General features: G+C 41.7%; 1 protein-coding gene across 4 annotated transcripts in view; it reads right to left on the bottom strand.

The window, feature by feature from the left end:
• Positions 1 to 4,544: 4,544 nt before the first annotated feature.
• AGAP1 (ArfGAP with GTPase domain, ankyrin repeat and PH domain 1) overlaps positions 4,545 to 24,070 on the bottom strand; it is a 578,830-nt gene continuing 559,304 nt past the window's right edge. For all 4 annotated transcript variants that reach the window (XM_075317477.1, XM_075317478.1, XM_075317475.1 and 1 more), the window contains 2 exons: positions 13,433 to 13,688; positions 4,545 to 10,037 (listed from right to left, as the gene is read on the bottom strand). In XM_075317477.1, coding sequence (XP_075173592.1) covers positions 9,822 to 10,037; positions 13,433 to 13,688 — 472 coding nt within the window. In that variant the 3' untranslated portion in view covers positions 4,545 to 9,821. The remainder of the gene's footprint in view (positions 10,038 to 13,432; positions 13,689 to 24,070) is intronic.

Raw genomic sequence — 24,070 nt, 5'->3', positions numbered from 1 at the left:
AACTCATTGATGGTGATGCGTGTCAGGGCTCTTTATATCACTGAAAGCAATTGCAGATACCTGTGCAAATTAGTTTGGCAGGTGTGTCCAAATAAAGGCGAGACTACTTAAGAAGGCTGTTCCACATTATTAAGCAGCCTACATTTTTTGCCAAAATGGGAAAGAAAAAGGATGTGTCGGCTGCTGAGAAGCAACAAATTGTGGAGTATTTAGGTCAAGGCATGACTACAATCAACATTGCCAAGGCACTTCATCATGATCATCGCACAATCAAGAAGTATGTAGCTGATTCACAGCACACACGTGGGCGTGCTGATAAGAAAAAATTGAGGACTCTTCCAACAGGCAATTGCGTCAGGTTAAAAGAGCAGCTGCTAAAATGCCTTGTCATAGCAGCAGACAAGTTTTTGAAGCTGCTGGTGCCTCCAACGTCCCCCGAACAACAAGATGCAGGGTCCTTCAGAGGTTTGCAGCTGTGCGTAAGCCATCCTGTCACCACCTCTATCCACTGCACACAAGCAGAAACGGCTACAGTGGCCAAACCATACATGAAGACTGACTTCCAAACTGTTTTGTTCACCGATGAGTGCCGTGCAACGCTCGATGGTCCACATGAATGGAGTGGAGGATGGCTGGTTGATGGACACCCCATGAAAACATGGCTAAGGCGCCAACAAGGAGGATGTGGAGTAATGTTTTGGGCTGGAATCATGGGGAGAGAGATTGTCGGCCCCTTTAGGATCCCTGAAGGGGTAAAGATGAACTCCATAATCTATGGGGAGTTTCTAAAACAGCACTTCCAGCCGTGGTTCAGGAGGAAGAACCGTGCATTCTGCAGCAAGATAATTTTCATGCATGATAATGCACCGTCTCATGCTGCAAATAACACATCTGCATCTCTGGCTGCTATGGGCATAAAAGAGGACAAACTTATGGTGTGGCCACCATCTTCCCCTGACCGCAACCCCAATGAGAACCTCTGGAGCATCATCAAAAGGAGTGTCTATGATGACGGGAGGCAGTTCACATCTAAGCAACAGCTCTGGGAGGGTATTCTGTCCACATGCAAAACAATTGAAGCACAAACCATCCAAAAACTGACAAATTCAATGGACGAGAGAGTTCAGAAGCTTCTTTCGAACAAGGGGTCCTATGTGCAAATGTAACATCACCTAGAATTAAGTTTTGACTTGAAAACTGTTTGATTTCATTTTGTAATAAGCTGATAATGCTTATAATTTCACAATTGACCATTTTGTTTTTCAAAATAAAAATAAAATGGTTGAAAACTCTGCGATGCATAATAATTTGGAACATGCATTTTGAGTGCATTTTGAGTGTTTATTATTTTTAAAAATATACTGTTTTCATAGGCAGTTTGATCAAAAACATTTCAATTATACTCGAATAGTAGATGACTGGAAAATAACAATGACTGCAATTCATATAGTTAATTTAGGAAAATATGAAAAAATAGTTTTTGCATAATAATTTGGAACACAGTGTATATGTCAGTTTATAAGACTTTTTGACAATTGTCTGTGTGCTCTGGTCAGAGATTGATGGTTCGTGACCTCACTTGTTTCGTGCCGCCCCGCACCTACCCCTGTGTCAATAAAGATTATCACCATTGCAATTTGGATTTTTGGTCGTGTGTTTCTTCCTTGCTCTATAATTATTAGGACTTATCCTCAGTCCCCATCCAGTCCCTCATGCATAATATGGTTTCCATTGTTCATATATGTATCTGGTAAATCATGGTGTGGCTGTGGCTCTATTTGAATATCCTTGTTACAAAGCAGAAGACAAAGCAAATGTCATCAGAAGACCCTACAAGAGAAAAAGTGTAGGCTACAACCGGACAGAAGCGCAAGATGTTCAGAACTTTTATGTTCTATTAGGCCAGTCTCATACGTCAGACATTCAGAATTTCTTCTGACCCAAACTCAACAATGTAATGCCATATGTATGTAGAAGGTTTTTGAGTTTGGGTCAGAAGACCAGTGGTCCGTGAATGTCGGACATGTCAAACTGGCCTTAGAATATGTCAACGTGACCTGACAATGCTCTGCCAGAAAATTTTTCTTGATTTGCAGATGATGCGATACAGGAACAATTTCAAAAATATTAGATGGTATATTAAAGGCAAATAACATGTACACACATATAAAGTCAATTTCACAGTGATAGGAATATATTCACATTATAACATTATGTCTTTGCCAAATATTTAGATTTGGTAGCTTTTCCTGAGGAAGATGTGGGGTTTCGGTTCGAAACGCATAGAATTAAACCACTTTTTAATAGGCTACGACTTAGGTCCTTTTTGTCTATAGCAGCACAGATTTATCCACGTTTTTCCTGGTTCCAGTTTATTGCTTTTTCCCAATCATAAGTCTGATTACCTAAACTTACAGCATCAAAGGGTTATATGAAGATCAAAAGGATCAGTAACAATAAATCCAAGTAGGAGGCATAAAAATAAATAAATAAATAAATACAATTATGAAGCATAATGAAAGTTCTAACACATCTCAGCCATCCAGCCTCAAGAGGAACAAATAGATGTTGCGAAATGGGACATCCAATGAAGCAGAGAGACTCATGAACCAGAGTGTACACAATATCTCCAGAACACAAAAAATCCAGCACCTGAAAAGAGGAACCATAAAAATCCTAAATTTTATTAAAAGAAAAAAAAGAAGCCTCAGAGAGTACAGTCCGCAGCAGGCCATGACTAAGGTTGATACTGATGGGAACACCTACATGATGTATATTTAATCTGACTGAATAGTTTTTGACTTTTACAAAACCTCTTTTCTGATGCTGGATTGTACACTTTGTATCCACAAAAAAAAATCCAACATGTCAACGCTTTTTTGTAAAAAACATTTTCTTTGTATATTTTTGCAGCCATCACAGCTTGGACCTTTCAGTTGCTTTATTCAGTTTGGAAGTGCTGGTCAGTTTTTGTAGAAAGCTTCTTTTTCCTCAATGGTAGGCCTTACTAATGACTTGTCTGGTCACTTTGGCCCCCAAGTCATCAAAACCAGCTATTTTCTTCAGAGTTTTGATAAGCTGGAGTCAGATGTGCATGGTTTATTCAGAGATGCACACCTGTTAATATATCAGGAGTGCCTGACAAGTGGCGTGCACCGTTATGTGCCTTGCCACAATTCTTATTCCATTGGAGGACTGGAGTAAGCTTTTTGGAGTAGGGATTGCAACTACTAGCCATAAATAAGATGAGCTGTTGTAAGACACCATATTCATAAAATTTGCCACCAGCTATTTGTTTGGTTATTGTTTATGTATGCTTACTATTCTAAGTACCTGTATGTGATGCTGAAAAAATCTTAAAAAGTTATTTATATTATAATAATAATAAAAAAAATGATCTTTGGTGTCTCACCCTAGCTCAGCCCATTTTGGTGGAGCTGGGGAAAAAGTGGCATGAAAATGCTGAAAAGACTCAACATTTTTTGTGCAACTTCAAGTTGAGCAAAAATTTAGTGACTTTTCAAAACAATTTAAGCCAGAATTAGTGAAATTGCTTTGATGAATGGGAACCTGTGCATGTATAAGGCTATGTGCACACAGTGCGTTTTTCGCGGCGTTTTATTTGGGTGCGGTTTTGGCCTCAAAAATGCATGACTTTGCTTCCCCAGCAAAGTCTATGAGTTTTCATTTTTGCTGTCCGCACACAACCTTTTTTTTAAGCTGCGTTTCTGAGCTTAAAAAAAAAATAGACATGTCAATTCTTTCCTGCGTTTTCCCCCCATGCAATGCATTGGAAAAACGCAGAAAAACGCAGAGATAAAAAACGCAGCAAAATGCACCAAAGCCGCGGTTTTTTTGCCGCAGGTGCGTTTTTAGCGGCCAAAAACGCACAAAAACGCAGCGGCAAAAAAACGCAGCGTGTGCAGATAGCCTAAGGCAACTTTCACACTTGCGTTGTTTGGCATCAGTTACAATGAGAGAGAGAGAAAAGAGAGAGCGAGAGAGAGATTTACAACGTTCTGCTGGACATGCTCAGTAGAATGTGACAGAATCCTGCACTGGAATCCGTCGCCAAACGCATGATGATGGAATCCAACATAGACATTCAATTATGCCTCTTAACGGATCCCGATGGAATCCTGCGGAGTGCGTTTTCTCACAGCAACAAAAAATGCTACATTGCACATTCCTCCCGCCCGACAGTCAGTCACTAAACGACTGATGCGTTACGGAGCGGATGCAACGCAAGACCATCCGTTGCAATCCGCCCTTAATAGAAGTTACTGCAATTTCTCAAGGCGGCGGATTGCAATGGATGCAAAACAACGCAAGTGTGAAAGCAGCCTTATCTGGACACTGGTCTCTTTGTGAACTCTTTATTCTGTAAAGATATTACTCTGCTTATTTATACCTTTTCGTTGCATTCCTTTCAATCATACGTCCGTTAGCACATGGTCGCATAAGAGTTACAGTTGAAGATCAATTTAGAAAGGCAGTGATGTTAACATGATATTATAATAGTGAAAAAAGACTCAAAACGGGAATTTGTTTCTATTCAAATAGTTTTTTTCCTTGGTTTTTATTTTACATACATTTTGCATCCTCTAATAAGACACGATACAAAAGAATTCTGTATAACTTAGACAACATAATAAGACACCGAAAAAAAACAAAAAAAACAATAACTCTGAAATATACACCTTGCATATAGGTGGTACAGAGTTAATAGTCTGAAATAAGATACACACTACTCAGGGGCAGAATCTGGCTCCACATCTGGTCAGGAGAGATTTAAAAAAAATTAAATAAAAGTGCCCCTCCCAAGTTCATGGGGTGGATGTCTTGAAGATGGACTCTCTGCCAGAGGGAGCTGACAACGCACTGTATCCAACTCCCAAGTCTACGTAGTCTCAGGACACACACATTCCCTTTTACTGTAGTGCTCACACTCTATTCAGGAGAAAACGAAATGACCCCTTGTGCTCCATGGCTGTGGATGGCTGTGATTTGGAGGTGCAGGTTAGATCGGACAGGGCTTTAGAGTCACCTTGTAGGCAATAATCATTAGAAAATCAGAGATCTCCTCCAATGTCTTTAGTGTTATATATTGTGTTTTTCAGAACACCTTTTATCTTGAGAGTCCCATGTTGAGTGAGATATGAATAGTCAAACTGCTTCACGGCTGAGAGATTCCTAGTATTTTTGAGATGCCATTGTGTGCACATCTATCTAGCCCCTCCTTTTATGAAGACCGGTTTTTGTTAGCTTAGTTTTTGGTCACTGATATGTTATAGCATGCAGTGTATAATATATATGCCTCTTTCTGTTCAAGGGCGTAATTCTACAACTCTATTTCCAGGAGACATGACCCCCTCCTGGAATGCCACCTTCGGATGGCACAAAAATCATACAAAACAAAATAAACCAAACATAGATCACGTATCTCCCATAATTCTAAAAGTGCAACATACACGTGTGTGAAACTGCCTGACAACGGAGAAAACGTGGAGATCTGGGGATCAAGCTGCGTAGTGCAAATTCTACAAACTGGGACATAGACTGCTATTGACTAGATCACTATATGACTATGAACCCTCCCCCTCAACCTTATTCCAACCCTCTCCTAGCACCAACATTAGATCGGATGAAGATGTAAAATCATTTGATCACTAGTTACCATTCCCTCTTGAAATGTTCCAATAGATAGGACTGGGTAAGCGGCTGTAAAACTCCTATGGTGCCATCTATCTGTGGTGGTGGGAGATTAGACAGGAAACCTCATCTTGATGAACCCTGTCTTTCCCGTAGGGCAGACATCTTCATCTATATCAGACTGAGGAAATCAGCTGAGTCTATTGACCATGGCCCGCTTAAAAATGGGAATGAAAAGTATAAAACTAATCTGTGAAAACAATTGTATAAATCCTGCAGAAACCTGAATGTGTGAATATTGCTTCAGAGAACCTCAGATCAGTAGACTGAGCTTCAGTGGACCCTACTGTCCGCTCCCTCCAGTAAGTGGTGGCTGCTAGTCATTATTCTCCATCATGATACAGCCCGTTTTATGTGACACACCATTGTATTTTCTGCTGCTGTTGATGCTCTTCTAGGTCTATGTTCACTTGGAGCTTATTGAGAAATATTTTGAAGTGTCTCTCCATAATCCTGCTCAAAAAACACTTCAAAAATTTCTATGGGAAATACACTTTGCAGTTCATATGAGAAGTTTTTTTGAGCTATTTTGTTCCCCTGATGAGGCATTAGAAACACATGAGACTTCTCTGAAGGGGATCATGAAGGGAACCTCTCCAAATCAGTCACGGTCACAAATTAAAAGCTGTAAGAAAAATCTGTTTGAAAGCTCTTTAAAGCCACTCGAGGAAAAGAAAAACTACAAAAAGTCTCCAAAAAGGAGCATTAAACTAAGGCGATTTCTACTTGAAAAACGCATGGTTTTTGAATGCCTCAAAAAACTTCATGTGAACATAGCTTTAAACTTCTGTTCCACAATTTATTTTTTTTCTTCAATCTCAAACTACTTATGGGTTAGGGCTGAATATATTCCATATATTCCACTTCTCTCTATTGGCTGATCACAGAATTGGGAACATCTAATGTTCTAGTGTGAGTGCTCATTATGGCACACAGATTTTCCACATGAGCAATTCTCCATGGAATGATCATGACATGATCCTTCTCCTCTTACATTGTTGTTCTACTGCCTGGAGGATTTATGAGGTCTTGCAGGTGCTCCATATGAGAGGCTAAGAATCGGAAGATATTCCAACGTTCATTGTTAAGACATTTGCTTTTAAATATCCAAGAAATATATGAAGTCTAATGTAAAGATGTCCTCCTACCACAGGTAAACACTAGTTATGAGTGGACACTACCATGCTCGGATCTCGTAACTAGTCATGAGCGAGCACTACCATGCTCAGGTGCTTGGTACTCGTAACTAGTGATGAGCGGGCACTACCATGCTCAGGTGCTCAGTACTCGTAACAAGCAGTTGGATACTCAGAGGGGAACTATACGAGCACTGAGTATAATGGAAGTCAATGGGGGACTCAAGCATTTCTCAGGGAAATCTTCCAGAAAAATACTCGAGTTCCCCATTGACTTCCATTATACTTGTGTACTCGAGTCACGCCCATCTGAGCGTCCAAATGTTCATTACGAGAACCCGAGCATGGTAGTGCTCGCTCATCACTAGTTACAAGTATCGAGCACCTGAGCATGGTAGTGCCCGCTCATCACTAGTTACAAGTATCGAGCACCTGAGCATGGTAGTGCTCGCTCATCACTAGTTCCGAACACCGATCACCTGAGCATGGTAGTGCTCGCTCATCACTAGTTACAAGTACTGAGCACCTGAGCATGGTAGTGCTCGCTCATCACTACTAAACACACTTTGAAATGAATAACTGAATAATTTCATTTGGCAATATAAACTGGCCACATGTTTAATCCACCATGTAGATTTAGTGGCTGAACGTGATATCCCATATTTTTCAAAAACATTTTTGTTTTCATCACATTTTATGATGTAGCATTGTAGGGGTAAAAATAGAAAACTGGGAAATAGTGCTTCTCTTCTACATAATGTAGAGACACTGGGTCTTATATATGTATATTAATACAGGCAAGAAGTGGCAGTAACCAAATAGGTGATGAAATATAGCAAGTTCCCACGAGAAATGCCTTACCTTAACTACTAGTTTGTGAGATAACATATCTGCCTGTAAAATTACACAATTTTGCGATGAAAAGGAATTACCTTTGTAATTAAATTTTTCGGGAATATTCGAATATAAAGATTAGATGGCTGAGTGCTTTTACTTTTTCCCTTTTGACAATATAGAAGAAAGCTTATCATAAAAGAATAACTATTAATACCAGTATCAATGTTATTAATTGGGTAAGTCATACAGTTAAGCCCCCCATTCACATTAGATAGTTGGCCATCTCTCGTACACAGGAGCGCTTGCTCTGAGGAGGCGGCGGTTTATCTCACAGAGAGGAAAAGGATCGGCAGCCTGAAATCGGACACGTCAGATCATTAACTTCCTCGACAATCTTTAAGGGGCTCCCATACAAAAGCCTTATCGGGCAGTTCGGCCAACATTAGTCTAATCCGTATGGGGGAATTTAAAGAGACACATTGCAGATGATTGCAATCAGCTGCTCGATGTTATCAGCCAATTCAGGCTGCCACTACAATGATCACTCCTAGTTCACATCTATCCACTAAGCTGAAGACATTTATGTTTATAGGATATTGGTAGCAAGGTTATGAATGAATTTCTCCATTTCTTCAACTGTCTTCCTTGATATTACACTGTGTGGGTCTAACACATACCCTCATATAATCCAGACAATGAATAAATGTGCATTATATGAATTATTACACCTTTCCAGATGACATCAAACATAAAAGGTTGCAGGTTCTGATTGTAGCAAGGTTGCTAAAAGTGGCATTAGACTTCTTTGGCTTGAGCGATGTGTCTCATGGTCATGCTTCTCCTCTGACCAGCCATGGTGTAGGTACTTTACTAGGGTTTCGTGGTGGCTTTCTACGCAGCGTCAGGTCGGGAGTGATTTCTCATTGATGTTGGTCTGAGTGGTCAGATGTCATGATCAGATATGGATGGCTTATCTTATCGACCCCCCTCTGTGGATTTCATCCAATGTTTACTCCTATTAAACAGACAATGTGAGCAGTGTAATCCTATAATATTATATAGTGGGCACTGCAGGGTATGACTTTTACAGTGCATGCTCTTCATACAGAGATCTCCATGAAAACATGTTCCATAGTGCAGTAAGTACTTCTAATTAGAGCCATTTAAGTAAGCCTTTAAGGAAAAAAAATAAATGCACTCAACCATGTAACCACTTCACTTATGAGCTTTCTGCTTTTCTGTCGTTCAGCGATGTGACCCAGATGTACTCAAACAATGGGCGCAATGTGTGTGTTTTAGGAACGGAGCCACGGGACACAGACCACACCTCAGGTGGCTGGCTCATTGTTCCATTAAATTCAATTATTTTTGCAAAATAAAAAAAAAAATAAAAAAATTTCTCCTGGAAAAAACAGATTTCATACGAGGCATAAATGTAGCCAACGTCAAATTAAATAAATAAAAACAGCCATCTAAACTCACTCTTCAAATTCTTTTACAGAATTTTTGTTCCTATATTTTTGGGGGGTTACAGTTAGAGGGAACAGAGGCTTTACAGCGCAGCAAGATTATGACAAGGAGTCTGAAGATGGGGCCCAGAATGTCTCTCCTAATATGATTCTTGTAAGAATATTGCAATCACATCCCTGTAATCAGCGGAGCGTGGAGAGAGCTTCCTCCTCAGCTAATATGCTCCCTTCTACATGATGAGTAATCATGTCCTATTAAACAGCGGTACAGGCTGAGGGAACTCAACTATACAAGTGTAATGAAGCCAGCATTCTCTGAGGACAGATTAGCTCCAAGTGATTTGACACATAGCATCATTGGAGCCTCAAACCTGACAAACTCAGTGCCTGCGTGTGATTTATGTGGAGCAGTGCTTGTCAGATGAGAGCAGAGCCTAAGTGTTCTGCTGGGGTAGAGGTGAAATGTGCACATAACTGACAGCTCTCTGCCTCCCTTCCTCGTCTTTTTTTTTCCCCTCCTGCCTCCAAAATGCTAGTGAAGGCTCAGTCTGTTCTCCCTTGTTCGGCACTCAGCGCTCTTCCGCCTCCCATGTCATTCCTGGCTCCTCCCCCCGCGGTGCGAGGGGCGAGCGGTGCTCGAGTCTGTCTCCTTTTCACATGATCATCTTTAGATTAAGGTGGGCATCAGTCCTCCACCTCCTGCGTTGCTGTTGTTGTTGCGATTGTTTTTCCGGGAGAGGTTTGGTGTAGCCATGAGCACAAATTGTTCATCAGGGCAGCCATATTGCAGCAGAAGATCCCGCACCTCTTGGGTAACAGCTTGCTTGGCGTATGCTAAAGCTGTGTTCCCATGGAAGTCCCGTGCCATCACGTCAACGCCGTACTGAAAGAAAAACATGGCAAACTTGTTATCTATCTAGATTAGAGATGAGTGGATCAGAAAAAAAATTAAATTTGCAGTTTTTCAAGGAAATTTACATTTTTCACAGCAAATTTAATATCCTCTATTGTGCTCTTTCAAGACCCAATGGCATAATAAACATACGATGTAAAACACACACATTTTATATATACACACACACACACACACACACACACACACATACTATATATATATATATATATATATATATATATATATATATATATATATATTATACATACATATATACACAAACAGACATATATATACACACACACAGATATATATATATATATATATATATATGATATATTACACATACATACACACACATACACACACACACGCACCTTCTCATTTCAGAGTTTTCTTTATTTTCATGACTCTGAAAATTAAATTGTAGATTCACATTGAAGGCATCAAAACTATGAATTAACACATGTGGAATGAAATACTTAACAAAAAAGTGTGAAACAACTGATAATATGTCTTATATTCTAGGTTCTTCAAAGTAGCCTCCTTTTGCTTGATTACTACTTTGCACACTCTTGGCATTCTCTTGATGTGCTTCAAGAGGTAGTCACCGGAAATGGTCTTCCAACAGTCTTGAAGGAGTTCCCAGAGATGCTTAGCACTTGTTGGCCCTTTTGCCTTCACTCTGCGGTCCAGCTCACCCCCAAACCATCTCGATTGGGTTCAGGTCTGGTGACTGTGGAGGCCAGGTCATCTGGCGTAGCATCCCACCACTCTCCTTCTTAGTGAAATAGCCCTTACATAGCCTGGAGGTGTGTTTGGGGTCATTGTCCTGTTAAAAAAATAAATGATGGACCAACTAAACGCAAACCAGATGGAATAGCATGCCGCTGCAAGATGCTGTGGTAGCCATGCTGGTTCTGTATGCCTTCAATTTTGAATAAATCCCCAACAGTGTCACCAGCAAAGCACCCCCAAACCATCACACCTCCTCCTCCATGCTTCACGGTGGGAACCAGGCATGTAGAGTCCATCCGTTCACCTTTTCTGCATTGCACAAAGACACGGTGGTTGAATCCAAAGATCTCAAATTTGGACTCATCAGACCAAAGCACAGATTTCCATTGGTCTAATGTCCATTCCTTGTGTTCTTTAGCCCAAACAAGTCTCTTCTGCTTGTTGCCTGTCCTTAGCAGTGGTTTCCTAGCAGCTATTTTACCATGAAGGCTTGCTTCACAAAGTCTCCTCTTAACAACAGTTGTTCTAGAGATGTGTCTGCTGCTAGAACTCTGTGCGGCATTGACCTGGTCTCTAATCTGAGCTGCTGTTAACTTGCGATTTCTGAGGCTGGTGACTCGGATAAACTTATCCTCTGTAGCAGAGGTGACTCTTGGTCTTCCTTTCCTGGGGCGGTCCTCATGTGAGCCAGTTTCTTTGTAGCGTTTGATGCTTTTTGCCACTGCACCTGGGGACACTTTCAAAGTTTTCCCAATTTTTCTGACTGACTGACCTTCATTTCTTAAAGTAATGATGGCCACTCGTTTTTCTTTACTTAGCTGCTTTTTTCTTGCCATAATACAAATTCTAACAGTCTATTCAGTAGGACTATCAGCTGTGTATCCACCAGACTTCTGCACAACACAACTGATGGTCGCAACCCCATTTATAAGCCAAGAAATCCCACTTATTAAACCTGACAGGGCACACCTGTGAAGTGAAAACCATTTCCGGTGACTACCTCTTGAAGCTCATAAAGAGAATGCCAAGAGTGTGCAAAGCAGTAATCAAAGCAAAAGGAGGCTACTTTGAAGAACCTAGAATATAAGACATATTTTCAGTTGTTTCACACTTTAAGTATTTCATTCCACATGTGTTAATTCATAGTTTTGATGCCTTCAATGTGAATCTACAATTTTCAGAGTCATGAAAATAAAGAAAACTCTTTGAATGAGAAGTGTGTCTTTTTTTATAAGGTCCCTAAACACCCTACACCGGCCCCCTTTATCACCACGAGCACTGAAAATTGAAATTCCCAAGCCACTTATGCTAGGCTGTGAATTTCGGCTCTGATGAAGCCCGGCAGGGTTTTGAGCAAAAACGCAAAAGATCAAGATGTATACCGAGACCTTGTGCAAGCAAAAACGCAGAACTGACCTCTGCACAATATGTTGGGACATGAGGACTTTTCGTGTGCTTGCACAGAAACCTCCCGGGCCTCATCAGAGACAGATGACCGAGCCTGGCAGGATTTACTTTTAACCTTTTGATTGCCCTACACAGTTCTGATAAATGGCGGTCAGTGGATACCATTTTGCTGAATCTGTACCAAAGCAAATCACACCCCTCAAAAAATTAGCATTTTGGCAAATTGGGATTTCTTTCAAATTCAAGTAGAATTCAATTCTACACGAGTACATTTGCTCATCTCTACTAGACATACATGCCATCACAGAGCTAACTGGTGGATTTACCAGCAACCCCCTTATTGTAACATATTTACATATAAAACTCCACTCCACAATAATTTTGGATTCAGCCTGCAGAGCTGCACTCCCATGGTCTTCACTACGCTCATTTAACATTAAACCACTCTGAGCCTCACTAGCTCCCCATCATGGTGGAGTGGTAAAAGGTCATCATGGTGGACACACTACTGTGTCAAAATGATACCATTGGCAAGGGGAGATCAATAGTGGTCCGGTGGCACAAGAAAGAAAAAAGGCAAATTTTAAAGGCAATTATATCGCATACATATCTATTTGGCAGAGTACGAGGGGATGTCCCGTACACGTTGCGACTCTTGACCTATACATAACACTCAATGGCAGCGTATTTATAAGAGAGGCAGACCCTCATTCTAATCATGGATAATCTCTGCAATGTAGCCGGAAGATGACTGCCAATAACCGTACTTGGTCCTTGCATGTCGCTAATTTATAAAAGTCGTAAGGAATTGTACTGAAGTCCGCAGGGATCTGAATGGAAAAAGTACAATGTGGCTGCTCTAAAGTTCCTGATGTTTGGTCATTCTTCAGCTACATTGAAGATTATCGGCTTCTCTAATGCGAACTAGATTCATAACTGAGACATCACATTAACACTTGGTTATTGAAGGTGACCATTTACTATACCCAGATCAACACGTAATATCTGTAACCCAATTGGCCTGGTACTACAGTCAAATTAAGGCACAAAGTCATTTTCAATGCCCTGAATTTGGGCTGTCACTTGGCAGCCACTTCTCTCTTGTGATGTGCCTGATTATCTTGAAAAGCACAATCTATCCACGACACAGTATGGCCACCTATAATTGGGCTGCCAACCGTGTTAGTAGATCGGCTTATATCCACACAACAGAAACGTAGACATCTTCCAGTACTCACCCATATAAGCAGCTGCACAAGTACCACATTTCCTTTGCGACAAGCTAGATGCAAGGCAGTGCGTCTGTCTCCCTCTCCGCAGGTTTCGTTCACTTCTTCCCTGGAGCCATGTGCTAGAAGTAGGATTACTGTCCTTAAGTCTTCTTCTGCTGTAGCCCTCAACAACTGCTGCCCTAAGGGTAAGTCTCGACAGGGCAGGGGCGCCAAGAAAAGTTTCTGCTCATATTTTGCACGAATCCAGCGTTCCTTCTCTTCCCTGGTGAAAAGAAAAAGGAAAAGTAAATTCCAAAGATAAAGACCTTTATATTACTAGTATAAGGAGCTGGAAGTGGCATATCCGTACATCAACCAACTGTATTATTCATGTGCAGACAACACAGCCGCATAAAATGGAAGAGCCTCCAAATACCGGTAGTGTATCCTGATACTTTGTACATAATACAACAGATATCAGATGTGAATCTGGAGAGCAAAACATCATTCTATTCAGAAGATACAATAGAAAAATGACACATAGGTAGCCTGAAGTGCTGTATATAGTCGTCCATTATATAGTGGTAAGCGGTCTCCAGAGAGGTCCACAATGTCCACCAGTAGGAAATGCGCACACCTTTCCGTTATTCCACCAGACATACAGTCATAGCGGCAATATCAACAGGTCCACAACATGAAGACTGTTGGACTACACTTCCCAGAATGCTGTGAGCCAGACAAGGCCATAGTCTGTCATTTTCTCAACATTCAATTACCTAGTTTCTAAAGGGCTAGAGGTCTGTGGGTTAATCCCCTTATGTGGGTGAGCCCTCCAGAGGGGAGGCCCCAGTGTCAGGACCCCTGGCTGTGTTTACACTCTTGGAGGTAATCTAGTGTCAGGTTAGCTTTAATCCCCTTCTAATCCCTCTGTGTAAACAGCTTCTCTAGAGAGTAAATCTGGATTATCTTTACATGGTTTCCTGTACATGGGGAGCGACCCAGCAGCGACCCCACATCTCCCCTGGCAAGAAATCACAATGAGCAGTTAGCACATCACACAGGGGCTGGGGATACATTACAGGTGGGTGGGCAGGGGGCGGCCGATAAACACCATCAAAGCACTTCTACTATGTTATTAAAGACTATTACCTGCCGGAGGTAAATGGCTCTGCACACTGGGCTAATGGCTGGTCATTAGCCACAGAATGGCACAGGTAGGCAAGCGGATACATTTTCCCTTTTGTAAAGCAGACGTTATCTGATTTACAGGGAAAAATAAATGAGGAAACAAACAGACTCCGAAACAATGAAATGTGACCCCCCCCCCCCAGGTGAGAAAAAAAAGCAGTTCTGGTCCTGCCTGAAGGCTGCCTCCACTGATCTCACCCAGTACTGATGAGCGTCCACCGGGGAGGGGGCACAGAATGATGCAGCAATTCACAGAAACAGGTGGGATGTAAATGGGGTTTCCAGGAATAGGCAAATGTAGCTACTTCAAGAAAACAGCGCCACACCTGTCCACAGGTTGTGTGTAGTACTACGGCGCTGCTTCATTCATTTTAGTGCATCATGGCTGTAATTCCACACACAACATAGGAACACATCTGGCGCCGTTTTTGGGAAAATGCAGCCGTCATGTTCTAATCCCAAATCAGGCTATTTGAGAATTACTGAGGATTTGTTAGTCCAAAAAGTGGCCAGATTTAGTTCTTATTTGATTCCCTGCTGTACACCTTTGTGTAGTCCGGAAGTGTTTGTGTTTTATTTCTTTTAATTCTGCAATACAATTCCAAAGATATGGACCTTCTTATCCAATATGATAAATTGTCATGGATTTTTCCAAGGAATCGTGGCCCACAGGATTCTCTGGGGCATGTCCCTAGGCTGCTCGGAAATTACTATCCTGGAGGTAGCACCCCTTTGGTAAAGACCATACAAATTTTAAATAATGGTAGCCCAAAAAATAAAGTTTTCATCTCTGGTACCATATGCCAATTAAAAAAACAAACAAACCCTGGACTACTCTGGGGAGCAGCAAGAATCAGATCAGATCACAACCAATTTTAATAAATTCACATTCAATTGATCGGATCTTTAAAAAATAAAAAAATAAATAAAAAAATAACTAAATATACACAAGATTCCCTTGTATAACATTCCCAAGAAAAACTATTCTTTTGCTCTTCTAGATGTAGCAGAGCTGATTTCTTATCTAATACTTTGAGCTGCGCTGTGAAGAGTTTCAGAGAATATACAGATAATCCTGCAGATTTATGGAAAATCCCAGATAATATAAACTAAATCTTAGCCTTGCTACATCTTACAAAGCACACAACGGCTCATCTCTCTGCAGCCTGGCTCTGCTACATATAGTGGTCGCGGATACTTGTGAATAGCAGACACGGTAAGACGTCATTCCGGAAGAGCGAAGGTACAGATTTCACCTGTAGTTATTGGTAAAGGCGGGGGATCCTAGCTGCAAGGAATTTGGACCCGGTGCCATCCTGCTTACAGCAAAGGAGAACAGGGAGGAAGAGGAGTCGGAAGAAGAGCTGGAAACAATATGAGGGGGGAAACGCTCTCTGCAGGGGGACAGCCGGGTCTATGGCACAGGAAGTGTTTTAGCAGATGGCTGGCTGGGGGCCGCATGCTTTCTGCACCGGGCTAGGTTGCTAAGGATGGAGAAAAAGCCAGGAATAGAGGGAGGGTGTCCATGCTACAGTGAGCAGGATAATAATAAACTCTTTATACGTGTACATTATAGATCTATGTGTTGTACACTTAATATATTTGGATAACACTTCTGTAATTTATAGGTTTCCATAATTACAGGAGTGAATCCAGAAGCGGTTGCGCGGTGTAATATATGTAAGAGCAGTACAGTATCTGTGTTATATTGATGTGCCGCTGACTCCCCTGCAGCGCTCCGCAGCTCACACAAAGGTGGGAGGTATCCGTGGATTTATGTACTAACAGGGGCTCTGCACATAAATATCCCAGAGGTGCCTGATCAATAAAATCAGTGTTTTACCAACCTGAGGAATGTTTTATGGAGCTCAGAGAACAGCAGAAACATTGATGATTAAATAAAGCAAATCTATTAGCCTTATTACAGGATAGTCAGACTCTTGACACTCGGCCACGCTCAATGGCGATGACATAAAACAAGCTGCTCACTTCACCCCGGCCTAGTACTGCGCGTACATGATACAGACACACTATACAAGGTATATGACTCCATATTTTATCCCTGTATGCAAAAAAACCCCAAAAATGTACGGAACTGCTCATTCATAAAATAATGTAACACTGCAAATTAAATTGTAATGAAAATAAAAAACCGCAATAAAAAACGCACTGTGTGCGCACAGTCCAAAGGTGAAGACCATCTATCTGCAGCGAGCGCCAATCAACGGCAGATCTAGCTGGTTACACTTCCATGTACACATGGCAATCCACTACATAAGCAAACCGTATGGGGGTGAATGAGCGTTACCACGATGCTTCATCCCCATACAGTACGCATATTCTCCACATCAGATTCTATTCACATGAGCGGATGTGAAAACGACTAACAGTGATTTCTACCCCGGCATAAAAGATGTCCTCAAAGAAGAAGCGTTTGCTCCCTAATGGCTAAGGCTACTTGTATTACCCCATATAAACATGTTTAGGCTGAGTTCACATGTCCAGTAATCATCCGTTAGAACGGATCCTGCAGCAATCCTTTGTGCAAACACAAATTTTTTGTCCATTTTTAAAAAATAATTTTTGTAGGATCCATTTTTTTTACATGGGAGTCTGTGGAAAACAGATCTGTTAACTGATTGTTTATTAGCCATCTGTTTTTCTTTCATTTGTAAAGGATCTGATTTTTCTTAGTGGATCAGTTTCAAATGGAAGATAAACATAAATCAGTAATAGGATCCAGTTTCCATGGAATCCAATGTTAAAAGAATAGATCCTGCAAATTAATGTTTAAAAAACGGACAAAAAAGTGGTGATGTTTGCACAACTTTTTGCCAATGTATAGCTGCTGGATCCGTTCTAAAGGATGATTACTGGACTTGTGATCTTAGCCTAAACATATTTATATGGGGTAATAGGAGTAGGGGAAAAACAACACTATGCAGAGGTATGCCAAAAGGGTGTAAGCCTCAAGACCTTGGTACTCTGGTCAGCCTAATGACTGTCCGATTAGGACAGAGGTTCCCAACTCCAGTCCTCAAGGCACACCAACAGTGCATGTTTTCAGGATTTCTTTAGCATTGCATGGGTGTTGGATTCAGCACCTTTGCAGGTGATTAAATTATCACCTGTGCAATACTAAGGAAATCCTGAAAACATGCACTGTTGGTGTGCCTTGAGGACTGGAGTTGGGAACCTCTGGATTAGGAGAACATCGCTCCCAAATGTCTCTTGGTGGCTGATCTTCCTAAGAACAAGAGGTTAAGATGCTGACATTTTTTATCCCCCCCCCCCCTCCATCATTGTCATCCACCAAATTAGAAGGGTTCCTCAGATGCTGCTTTGCTGTAAATGGGGGCTTTATACTGTACCACAGTGATATCAATAATTTATTATAATGGCTCCCAAATCTTTTGAATACATAGCTGTATGACTATATATAATAATTGTGTCTCCTCTGACAGGGAGATCCTGGTATCTACTACTTTTAGAAGACATTGGTGCTATCCTAGAAACCACCTAAAAAAAATATATAAAAAAAGTCATTTTGTATCTTGATGTGTATTCCTATATTTCCAACTCCCTCTACCCCCACTAAATAATCCCCAGTGGTATGGGAGGCTGCAAGGAATCTCTGTAGCATTAGAGAGCGAGAGCGCGCGGGAAATTGGGCAGCTCGTTAGAGAAGCACAGAACCAATCAGGACAAAATTATGCAGTCATGTAAGAAATAATATCTATTAGGCTAATTTAATCAGTGCATACTTTACAGATGGATTAGAATGCAGAATCCAATTATGTCAGACATTGCGGCTACACTGGACTTGCAGCCCTCATATGGGAGATGGGGGCGAAAGGTAGGGGGGAGGCAAGGAATGGAGGTTTCAACAGCATGGGCAAAATAAGCAGCAGAGAGAGTTTATATAAACCTTGGCTTAAGAGTAGGATTTAGGGGAGAAAAAAAATGAAAATAAAACCCTTTAAAGACAAAGAGATAATACATTAATATCCTCAGTGAGATTAGACATTTACATAGTTGCAATCAGAGAGGTCAGCTACACCCCAACTATAAGGCTATGTGTCCACAGTAGAATGTACCTGCGGATTTTTCTGCATGAAAATCCACAACTTTCGCGGCAAATCCGCACCTTATTTTTGCCGTGGATTTGCCGCGGATTTAGATGCGGATTTTTTTTTTTTTCCCCCCCATTCTATACCCAAAATCCGCACCAAAATCCGCAACAATAATTGACATGCTGCAGATTTTTCCGGATCAAAATCCGCGGCAAATCCGCCGCGGAAAAATCCGCAGCATGGACACAGCATTTCCAAAATGCCATTGAAATGGCTTGGAAGTGCCGCTGCTGCAGATTTTCGGAAAATCCGCGGTAAATCCGCGGCAAAATCCGCGCAAAATCCGCAGCGTGGGCACATAGCCTAAGGCAGGATTCTGGAAAAATAAATAAAAAACAGCTTTAGAAGAACAAACTATTGGTTGAATCACTGATACAACCAGTGAGCTGGTGATAGATGACTATGGGTACAATGGACCACAGGAATCTAGTGGCTACTGTCTATATTCACTGGCCAGTTATAGCCACATAGCCAGTATAATGAATCATGTATTCCATGTTCACTCCTGGCTGTAGATATGGCACTGGTGACTGTCTACAGATGCCTGCAGGGACACGTTCATGACTGGCAGGTATTGCCAACCTGTCCTATTAATAGGGCATACATCCTGGCAGATATCTGTAGACGTGTCACCATTCACCACCTGACGAGGAACGACGCCTTCCAGGAATAATCCTTTGTGTGGTTAAAGTCTCCATCAAAGACTTCATCTCATTTTACATTTGACATGAAGCATTATTTTTCAAGCAAAAATTTGGGACATTTTTTCAGAACCCATCAGATCCCATTATAAGTCAGAAAGGTCCTTAAGGCTATGTACCCACGGTACAACGTACTAGCGGATTTTGCTGCAGGTTTACCGCACCTGCTCCCCAAAATACGCAGCTATCCATTGCTGCGATATTTCTGCGGAGCTGTTGAGGTAAACCTCCGGAAACCGTGCCGATTTCGTGCAAAAATCCTGGGGAATTCCCGCCCTGTATCTCCACAGTGGAGGAGCGGGAATTCCGCAGATATTTCCGCATGAATAATTGACATGCAGTTACGTGCGGCTGCAGGAAATCCTCAGCATTTTCCACAGCCGCACATACCGCACCATTGATACAGTACTCCCCAAATCCCATATGGTAACATGGGGAGTGTCTGTACTTTCTAGAACCTGCGGATTTATCTGGAAAATCCAGATAAATCCGCAGGTTTTCCACGTCAAAATCCACGGGTACGATGTCCCGTGGGAACATAGTCTTAGATTGTTAGAGTGGTGAGTAGAGATCAGCAGACCTGAGGAAGTTCAGTTCGGCAGGTGCAGCCAGACTTTATATAAAGTTTGGTTTGGGACCCAGACTTGACCTGAACCCCAATTGCAGTCGCTAATTGGGAAGTTCGGGTCTCCGCCCACATGCAGCCTGCCATAAACAGAGCACTTCCGGGTGAGTGGGGTTTTTCCAGCTTTGTTTTTTTTCTGGTGCACACTATATCTGATCATGCAGTTACCCCCAGTGTGGGCCAAACACTGCAAGCTGCTCACAATGGGCTGAGCACAGAGTGTACCCGAGCACAACCATGCCCGCGCGAGTGGTCAGCATACGTAAAAGCACACCATCTACGAACTCTGCTTTCAGCTAATTATATTGTCTTTTATTAGTATAGAGCTTATCTTGGCATAACGCCCCCAGATAGCTATCTTCTGAGAAACTGCTAAGATCCAAGGCCACATTCACAGTTGAACTGAAAATACAGCCGTATGAATGTGCCCTGAGTACTATCTGTGGAAAAAAAAACACAACAGACCGTACTCGGCCCAATGTTATTCAATGGGGATGTGCAGATGATTGATTCTTTCCAGTAACAGAATCCGTGTGAAAAACATTTCAGCGTGCTGCAATTTCACTCTGAAATCTAATGAGACTCACCCATTCAGGTCTATGGGTGTGAGGAAAAAAAACCAAACGCATGCAACAGTATAGCATCATATTTTTATGAATAAATTGCCATTCTGTAATTTAGAAAACTGTAAATTATTAATATCAGCTGCAAAAAAACAAAGAAAAACGAATTGTATGTGAATGACAAGTGAGAAATAAGATTGTCCCACTTTTCTGGATGAAAATCGGATCAATTTTTATACTGTCGTGTGACTCTACCCTTACTGGAGCTAATTGAATTGTGTCCAGAGGCATGCGTGCGTGGTTCTGTGTGGATAGCTAAAATCGCACTGACACCAATTAGAGCGGATTTATTTGCATTTCTGCATTCTAGGTAGCCTTCTGTAACTCATCCCAATATATAAGCTTGTGTAATGCAAACATTATCAGACCCTTGGTACCTACCTGACTCATGTGATAGGTGCGCTCTCCAAGTGCAACCACTCCCTTTATACAAGAGATTGCTGTACTTCGAGGAATGTTCCTGTGACAGGAATCCTCTGCTGTCGAACAGGTCCAGCACTATGCCATTGTGTCCATCATAGATATACAGCCAAAATTATCCTCATTAAAACAAATAGCACCACAGAAGAACCTAACATCCCCCATTATAAGGCTATGAGGTCTGTTGGCACGGCCAGTTTCACAGCTCTGTGGTTTTGGGTATATACAGAAGTCACAACTTCTGTGAGCAGAGCCCAAGCTGTACGGGCCATTAATTGTGTCACAGTCTGAATGTCTTCTATTAGTTCAGGTTACACGTGTATAATACAACTGAATGTCTATGTCCTTTTAAGTTTAAGGTAGAATTGCACTAAAAATAAATTCGCTTTTATGTTCAGTTTTCGTTTTTAAAATAAAAAAAATTAGAAAAAACACATTTCTAAAAAAAAAAAAAGTTCTAGCCAAGTTAATCCCGATGACTTGAATTGGCCAGAATGTGGCAATTGATTTCATATACTCTTCTACTATACGACGAGAAGTGTAAATGTCTGCAGAACACACAATGGCCACCAGATGGCTCCGGCCTCTTTCATGCCCACGTCGCTCCCGATGTAATCAGTCACTTTCCAGGAAGATCACTCGTATACAGCCCACTATTCCATTATACACTCTCTTCCTGAATTTCATTCTTAGGATTTTATTTAAGTCTGAATTATTACTAGATGAATACTAACAGATACTAAAACATAGTTGCTAATATGTAGTTTCACCATGTAAGAAACAGTGGATGTATAGTTTTTTTGTTTTTTTTGCATATAACAGTCTAGAATAGATTTTCACTTATCACCAGCAGTTATTTTATGCTGCACATAAAACAATCACCATTATAATCCCTATCAGGATGCTGTGGTGATGGTGTATAATACACCGACACATCTTTAAATGTCAAAATATATATATATTTTTTGCAACAACTGTGAATTTGAGTGTTTCGGACAGCTCCGTCAGAGGGGTGCAAAGCTGGGATGAATCAAGGTGTGGAAATTCCCGTCTGACAAACTCCTCAACAGTTGTGGCATGGAGGTGCATGTCAGTTGTAAGGTGCGCCTAATTCATTGAGTGGCGTGCTCCTCTAAATGAATTAGGCATATCATACTCCAGCATTAAGGCTGAAGTTCACAATGAAGTCGGGCCCAGACGTCACCAATGTTCTGCTGACTTCCCACCAGAACTCCAAACCTGCTCTAGGATAATAAGACTGAGGCAGGACAGTCATGGATATGCCAGGCAGCTGCGTGTAATCCTTATATGACCAAGCACAAGGTCACTGGACTCTGGAGCAGTGAAACATCTGTGGAGTGCCCAATTACACTTCTCTTACTGGGCTTCGGCGTCCAGGTTTGGTGAATGTCAGGAGAACATTACCTGCCTGACTGCATTGTGCTAAATGAAAGCTTTGGTTGAGGACGGATACTGCTATTGGGGCGTTTTTCAGGGGTTCCAGATATGGGAGATCTTAATACTTCAGAATACATGAGATTGACCAATTGTAGCTTAGATTTTTCTAACAGTTTTATAAACAGTATGATTGTGCTCCAGGGCAGAAAGCAAGTGCCATAAAGACCTGATTACGGGGAGTTTGGTGTGGAAGAACTTGACTAAACGCCTTCCAAAATCTTGTGAAAAGCCTTCTCAAGAGAGTGGAAGCTGCAATGGACAAACCAGTTAAAAGCTTGGGTTGAAAGTCTGCAGACACTCACTCATTCAGGATTCTCCTGCGTTGCTGGTGAGAGCGGGTGGGCAGGAGACCGCATGTATGCAATTTGCACTCAAGTGCCAACTAGATGAGCTCAATCTGCCTCAATAGAAGTATAGTATGCAAATCGCACTCATACAGTCACGGGACAATCAGTTGTTACCAGCAACACAGGAGAATCCTGACAGCATTTAAAGTGCACATTGTCAAAATTCAGAAGTATGCAGTCACAAACCATCACAGCAGACTTTCACCCAAAGCCACAACAATCACTTTAATGTCTATAATTTCAGAATGTGATTAAGGCTCCTGAAGATGTAATGTGCAGGTTTCCTAATACATTGGTCCATATAGTGTATCTATCTATTTAATGCTCAGTAGAGGAGAAAAAAAAAAAAAAAAGGCAACTTCTCATGATGTGATTTTGCACAGTGTATTTCCCCCACGCTTATGCAGTGAGGAAAATAACTTATTTTTCGTTTTATAAGACACACCGGATTATAAGACGCATCCCAAATTTAATGAAGAAAAAAACAAAAATACAAAACATGGGGTCTGTTTTATAATCTGGTGTTGTCTTACCGGAGGGGGCAGTAGCGGTGGTCACAGGAGGCAGGGGCAGTGCTGTGGGTGGTGCAGAGGGGGGCCCAGATACTCAATGCAGTGCTGCTCTGTCCTGGAGCTGCGGGTTTGCCCTTTGATGGGGCACCGGGCTCTGCTCCGTCCTGGGGCTTCAAAGAAAAGGAGTCCGGAGTCGGCACCTGAGCTAATGAGAGCTTGAGCTGAGATCTCCATCTACGCATGTGCCGACTCTGGGCGTAATTATTTGAAGTACTCACCACCGCCAGCTGCACAGATGCCAGTCACTGCATGCCGCACAGACGCCCACCGCCGCAGGCCACACAGAGCCCGCAGCCCCGGCACGGAGCTGCACAGCACACAGAATTGCCCCCACCTCCTGTGGCCGTGGCTCCTCTCCCCCCACCCCCCGGTAAGCTACATTCGAATTTTAAGATGCATCCCTCATTTTCCTCTCAAAGTTTTGGGAGGAAACATGCGTCTTAAAATTCGAAAAATATGGTAAGTATTTGATACACTGCCGATTTTGCAAGTTTTCCCACTTAAAAAGAATAGAGAGGTCTATAATATTTCTTGTAGGTGCACTTCAACTATGACAGACAGAATCCCCCCCCCCCAAAAAAAAAATCCAAAAAATCAA

This window comes from Anomaloglossus baeobatrachus, chromosome 7 (assembly GCF_048569485.1).
Source record: "Anomaloglossus baeobatrachus isolate aAnoBae1 chromosome 7, aAnoBae1.hap1, whole genome shotgun sequence".
Lineage (NCBI taxonomy): Eukaryota > Metazoa > Chordata > Amphibia > Anura > Aromobatidae > Anomaloglossus > Anomaloglossus baeobatrachus.
The sequence above is the reverse complement of the archived record's forward strand: the minus strand, read 5'-3'. Positions and strand labels throughout refer to the sequence as shown.